This window comes from Oncorhynchus mykiss, chromosome 12 (assembly GCF_013265735.2).
Source record: "Oncorhynchus mykiss isolate Arlee chromosome 12, USDA_OmykA_1.1, whole genome shotgun sequence".
Lineage (NCBI taxonomy): Eukaryota > Metazoa > Chordata > Actinopteri > Salmoniformes > Salmonidae > Oncorhynchus > Oncorhynchus mykiss.
This window is the reverse complement of record NC_048576.1, coordinates 74,826,088-74,832,422: the sequence shown is the minus strand read 5'-3', so window position 1 is coordinate 74,832,422 and position 6,335 is coordinate 74,826,088. Positions and strand designations below refer to the sequence as shown.

Sequence of the window (6,335 nt, the reverse complement as noted above, 5' to 3'; positions counted from 1 at the left end):
GTCAAATTCTCCGTGCTACGCTTTACACTAAGTAATAACCATCCAGCTGGAACAGTTGTAACGTTAAAGGTCCGACTGAGATATGTATGGCACCCTAGATGGAAGGATACACATGCCGATGACAAACGCCCCGATAGCTAGTCCAGCTATGCGGTTGCGACTACGTATTTTTAGCGCGTTTTTCTTCCAAAAGTCGAGATCTTGTCTTTTCCTGAGAAGCTGTTTCTGAGCAGCTGTAAGTTGCTCATTAGAAGCCATTTCAGTGTTATTATGTGTCTGATAGAAATGACGTACTTTGTTTTATGTTCTTTGGTTTGTGACTGTACTGGACAGCCCAGCAATTGGTGCATTTCCGCCCTCTATCGTTTTGGAGTAGCCTACAAAGCCCACACATTCTGGCTGCGTTCCAGCACATTTTTATTGCAGTCGCGCTGCGCAGATCACCAATTAGTGGAAAGTAGACTTTACTCCAGCCATTCACAGTTAATTCAAATTATATTATTATATCTAAACGTTGTCTTCAAAATCAAATCAAATGTAATTGGTCACATACACATGTTGAGCAGGTTTTATTATGGGTGTAGTGAAATGCTTTGCAAATACTTTCAAAACTTTGGGGTAATGATTTGCAGGGTGTTATAGGCTAATTATTGTCATCACGTTGTCAATTTCATTCATCCTCAATCATTTTCAAGGTAAAATAAATAATAAGTGAGGACTTGGTGGACTGTATATTCTTTAGGTTAGGTTTTACTTCATGTGTTCGTTCCTGTGTTCTGGTAAGGGCACAGATGGCAAACAGGTAGGATTCCAGTTGAGGTGGTTTACTAATGCCGAAGATGCACCAGCACGGAACAGCACCGCACAGTGTGTGTAGTATGAATGGGCTAAGGCACTTAGTGGTCTGGCAACTTGCTTTAACCAAAGTTAAAGTGTGTGTGTGTGTGTGTGTGTGGTATATGAACAAGGACACACACTGGTCTAACACAATGAAGGCTAACTGGTGGGAAAACACAAGGGTGGCTGTAACTTTCTCTCACTTGACTACTGACCTTCTCTGCGCTGTAGATCGCCCAGCATGCATGCTCTGCTCCACTTCACCGGTGGGCAGCGCTACAGCTATATTTGATGAACTAACATTACTGATATGATCACCCCTGGGGCGACAGGGTAGCCTAGTGGTTAGAGCGTTGGACTAGTAACCGGAAGGTTGCAAGTTCAAACCCCCAAGCCGACAAGGTACAAATCTGTCGTTCTGCCCCTGAACAGTTCATCTTACCTTATAAATGAATGTGGGTTAACCCACTGTTCCTAGGCCATCATTGAAAATAAGAATTTGTTCTTAACTGACTTGCCTAGTTAAATAAAGGTTAAAAAAAATAATACTTCACAGCCTTTTGGACAGAAACATTGACAGAAATGGAATTATTTTATTAGAAGAACATTCATTTATAAGGTAAGATGAACTCTTATGTACAGAGAAAAAAAGTTGTTCAAAATATCTTGATATATTGTTCTTATCCTTGTTCTGTAATAACATTAATACTATAAAACAGCCATAATGTACAGTTATGCTCTATCATAATATATTTTCATATATACTGCCCATAACGTCCAGCCACGTTATGCATAATGAACCACAATATAGTCACAAGTGGTATTCCTTGATAAATTCACAGCCTTTTTCTAAAGGAGGAAGTAATCAAATAACTTTACACTCAAGGCAGTGGTTTGCTATCTGTATGGCTCGCCAAAAGGAAAGAAACAACAACCATTTTAATTGGTTGTATTGTTGATTAGGTAACATTCGGGAAGGTATACAATATTTAAGCTTTTTCATAGACTTTAACATATAGTTAAGAGGTCATCCACTAAAAAGACCGATCTGTCTCAGATATGTCAATCCAAACCATGGATACGACATCAGAATATTCCCCCAAATACATGTACACCTACATGTAATATATATTTCATTTGTAAAACTAAACATGATGCCTATTGCCAGGTATTGTCATAGGATCCATGGTAAACTTTGGTATGTCAACATGTTCATCCATTTTCCCTTTTTCCCTCAACTTCCTTTTTTGTCAATGTTCTTGTGAGTGGAAGTACCAAAACAGATGGATGACTGGATGGGTGGACAGCACGAGTTTGAAACTTGGGATGAAGGTTGAAGACTTGGAGCTACCACAGTTAAAGGCTAGTTCACTGACAGAAAATAATCTCCCTTTACCAAATCTAACAACCCATGTAACCATCAGTCTTTTCCCAGGGCCTGGCAACCCCCATTGTCTCCATCCCTCTTGACTCATGGGTGCCATAGAAAATGTCTCAGCTGGGGGCAAATACTGTCTCAAACTCTTTGAGGATGAGCTCCACAATCTGGTTCTGGTAGACCATGTAAACGGTGATGTTGGCCGACTCAGTCTGGGGCCTGAGTAACGTAGGGCCAAACACGATGGCCACACTCTGGACTGACATACGGTTCTTTTCCCCAAACTCAATCACTCTGGAAGAGAGGAAGAGGAGAAGAGGGAGTGGAAGGAAGTATGAGGTTGGAAAGTGTTTAGTATATCAGTTATTTATATCATTTGTATAGTTTTATATAAAACAGAATTGTATATATACAGTTGAAGCCGGAAGTTTACATACACTTAGACGAGTCATATAAAACTCGCTTTTCAACCATTCCACACATTTCTTGTTAACAAACTATAGTTTTGGCAAGTTGGTTAGGACTTCTACTTTGTGCATGACACAAGTAATTTTTCCAACAATTGTTTACAGACATGTTATTTAACTAATAATTCACTATATCACAATTCCAGTGGGTCAGAAGTTTACATACACTAAGTTGACTGTGCCTTTAAACAGCTTGGAAAATTCCAGAAAATTATGTCATGGCTTTAGAAGCTTCTGATAGGCTAATTGACATCATTTGAGTCAATAAGAGGTGAACCTATGGGTGTATTTCAAGGCCTGCCTTCAAACTCAGTGCCTCTTTGCTTGACATCATGGGAAAATCAAAAGAAATCAGCCAAGACCTCAGAAAAAAATTGTAGATCTCCACAAGTCTGGTTCATCCTTGGAAGTAATTTCCAAACGCATGAAGGTACCACGTTCATCTGTACAAACAATATTACTTAAGTATAAACACCATGGGACCACGCAGCCGTCATACCGCTCAGGAAGGAGACTCGCTCTGCCTCCTAGAGATGAAGGTACTTTGATGCGAAAAGTGCAAATCAATCCCAGAACAACATTCAAAGGACCCTGTGAAGATTCTGGAGGAAACGGGTACAAAAGTATCTCTATCAACAGTAAAACGAGTTCTATATCGACATAACCTGAAAGGTCGCTCAGCAAGGAGGAAGGGGGACAAAAGATTGTACTTTTGGAGAAATGTCCTCTGGTCTGATGCAACAAAAATAGAACTGTTTAATGACCATCGTTATGTTTGGAGGAAAAGGGGAGAGGTTTGCAAGCCGAAGAACACCATCCCAACCGTGAAGCACAAGGGTGGCAGCATCATGTTGTGGGGTGCTTTGCTGCAGGAGGGACTGGTGCACTTCACAAAATGGATGGCATCATGAGAAAGTAAAATGATGTGGATATATTAAAGCAAAATCTCAAGACATCAGTCAGGAAGTTAAAGCTTGGTCGCAGATGGGTCTTCCAAATGAACAGTGACCCCATGCATACTTCCAAAGTTGTGGTAAAATGGCTTAAGGACAAGAAAGTCAAGGTTTGGAGTGGCCATCACAAAGCCCTGACCTCAATCCTATAGAATATTTGTGGCAGGAACTGAAAAAGTGTGTGTGAGCAAGGAGGCCTACAAACCTGACTCAGCCGTGTGTGAGCAAGGAGGCCTACAAACCTGACTCAGCTCTGTCAGGAGGAATGGGCCAAAATTCACTCAATTTATTGTGGGAAGCTTGTGGAAGGCTACCTAAAATGTTTGACCCAAGTTAAACAATTTAAAGGCAATGCTACTAGTTGTGTGTATGTAAACTTCTGAATGTGATGTTTTTTTTATTTTACCCCTTTTTTCCTCCCCAATTGTTAGTAGTTACTGTCTTGTCTCTTGTCTGCAACTCCTGTACGGACTCGGGAGAGGCAAAGGTCGAGAGTCATGCGCCCTCCGAAACACAACCCAACCAAGCCGCACTGCTTCTTAACACAATGTACATCCAACCCAGAAGCCAGCCGCACCACTGTGCTGGAGGAAACACCATACACCTGGCGACCTGGTCAGTGCACACTGCGCCCGGCCCACCACAGGAGTCGCTGGTGTGCGATGAGACAAGGATATCCCTGCCGGCCAAACCCTTCCTAACCCGGACGAGGCTGGGACAATTGTGCGTCACCCCATGGACCTCCTGGTCGTGGCCGGCTGCGACAGAGCCTGGGCTCAAACCCAGAATCTCTGGTGGCACAGCTTGCACTGCGAGGCAGTGCCTTAAACCACAGCGCCACCCGAGAGGCCCATGAGACAGGGAATTTTTACTAGGATTGTCAGGAATTGAGTTTTTAAATGTATTTGGCTAAGGTGTATGTAAACTTCAGACTTCAACTGTATATAAAAAAAAATGCCAGTTTCTACCACAACACCACAACACCCACTCACTTGAGGAGGTGTTTGAAAAGGAGGTGCATGGTGTCGTGGTTGGGCAGGGGAAGGGACCTCACCAGGTCACGGAAGTACAACACCTTCTGAGGATAGTCCTGGATTTCTACCAGAGAAAGAGTCATCCCAAATGTCAATTTACTCACATCCTTTCATGCTATTTAGGTCAGACTATGTCAGTTCATTACTATCATGTCATTTGAGTCTGACTATTGAGATGCATGTATAATGTTTTATTAGGGCCTGGCCTAGACTTACTGATGGCAGCGATAAACTTGTCGAAGAAGCTGTAAGGGAAGAGAGGTTCAGGCAGCTCCCTCAGGAAGAGCTTTAGCGCCCCCGTGATCACATGGATCTCCTCCCACTGACCATCCTCTAGGTCCAGATTTTCCTCTGGAGGGAGGGAGAGAGCATGAGGACAGATAATATGGTTGATAATACTGCAAGATGCTCCATCTACAAATTCATTACTAGTCCTTGAAACTTGCGTTACCATGATCTGCTTTGTGGCGTAGTCTCTGAATGACAGCTAGATTCCCACTAACTCTGTAGATCCCATCAATGTCCAGACCTAAGGGGAATGTACAATTGTGTTACCTCTTTAGAGGTGGTAAAGGTAAAGGTTGATATTACGGTATCAGGATAAAGAAGGAATACCTACCTCTAATCTCTACTGCCCTGATGCACTTCTCCGCAAACCTGGGCACAGTGCTGTTCTCTCGATGGCACAGCGTGTCCAGATGACAACCGAACACATTATCTAGAGAACCACGATGAAGAACATTCTGAGTGCCATAAAGGTATCATAAGGTACAATAAGGTTACTCTGCTATGTCATATTAACATGTTATAAAGCCCAGTCTCACCTCTTATGTAGCCCTTCTCCTTCACTGACTGCAGTGTGGGCCTCTTCTGGAGGAACTTGCGTAGTTTGGTGCGGACACGCCCCTGATCTGATGACTCGGCACTGATGCCAGGCGTAATTTTAGTGGCTGCTGGAGGGGGCAATTAATGATGGGTGCAGCTTTCGTTAACTACCTGATGCCCAGTTACCAAATATTGACATTTTACACCTATTTACACCTCAAAAGCATTGAAAGACCTGGTGGTTCGTAATAGTAGGTTGTAGGACACTCATACTTACAGCTGGTCCTCTTGTCTCTGTCTGAAGCAAGTGGAGATTTCTCCATAGGCTCATCCTCTTCCTCTTCCGACAAGTGATCTTGGTCCTGAGAGAGGAGAGGTTATAATGAAGACCGACGCCCCCTTGGCCTACTCTAATTATAACTTGTTACATAGACACCTCCTGGATGCTCACCAGCTGTCTGACGGTGTCCAGTATGATCCTGTGCCAGTCACAAATGATGCTCTCTGTGTCATACTGGACCAGGTACTCACACCCATGACGCGTTTTCAACTGGAGCGGGAGAGGGAAAAAGCCATACCTAGAGTTAAATTCAATTCATTTTGATTCAGTTCCTGAATTGAATGAAATAGAACTGACTTCAACCCTGATAGACCTTAAACAGAGCCCATACCTCCAGAACGTTCTTCTTGCTGGACTTGTCCTTGGGGGCCCAGGCCACAGTGGCTCCACGCAGCTCCACTGTGTACTCTGGGGTGATCTGATTGGTCTTGTTCTGAGGAATCACGGACCAATGACATTCATTCAACAGACCTGGTGGTTCGTAATAGTAGGTTGTAGGAC

General features: G+C 43.2%; 1 protein-coding gene across 4 annotated transcripts in view; it reads right to left on the bottom strand.

Moving 5' to 3' along the window:
* Positions 1-428: 428 nt before the first annotated feature.
* LOC110538397 (rho GTPase-activating protein 12) overlaps positions 429-6,335 on the bottom strand; it is a 39,582-nt gene continuing 33,675 nt past the window's right edge. For 3 of the 4 annotated variants that reach the window (XM_021625188.2, XM_021625190.2, XM_036938414.1), the window contains 9 exons: positions 6,166-6,267; positions 5,946-6,044; positions 5,772-5,856; positions 5,494-5,622; positions 5,289-5,387; positions 5,121-5,198; positions 4,886-5,020; positions 4,628-4,733; positions 430-2,509 (listed from right to left, as the gene is read on the bottom strand). In XM_021625188.2, coding sequence (XP_021480863.2) covers positions 2,332-2,509; positions 4,628-4,733; positions 4,886-5,020; positions 5,121-5,198; positions 5,289-5,387; positions 5,494-5,622; positions 5,772-5,856; positions 5,946-6,044; positions 6,166-6,267 — 1,011 coding nt within the window. In that variant the 3' untranslated portion in view covers positions 430-2,331. Of the gene's footprint in view, positions 2,510-4,627; positions 4,734-4,885; positions 5,021-5,120; positions 5,199-5,288; positions 5,388-5,493; positions 5,623-5,771; positions 5,857-5,945; positions 6,045-6,165; positions 6,268-6,335 lie in introns of all 4 variants that reach the window. The other variant, XM_021625189.2, reaches the window with a different exon arrangement.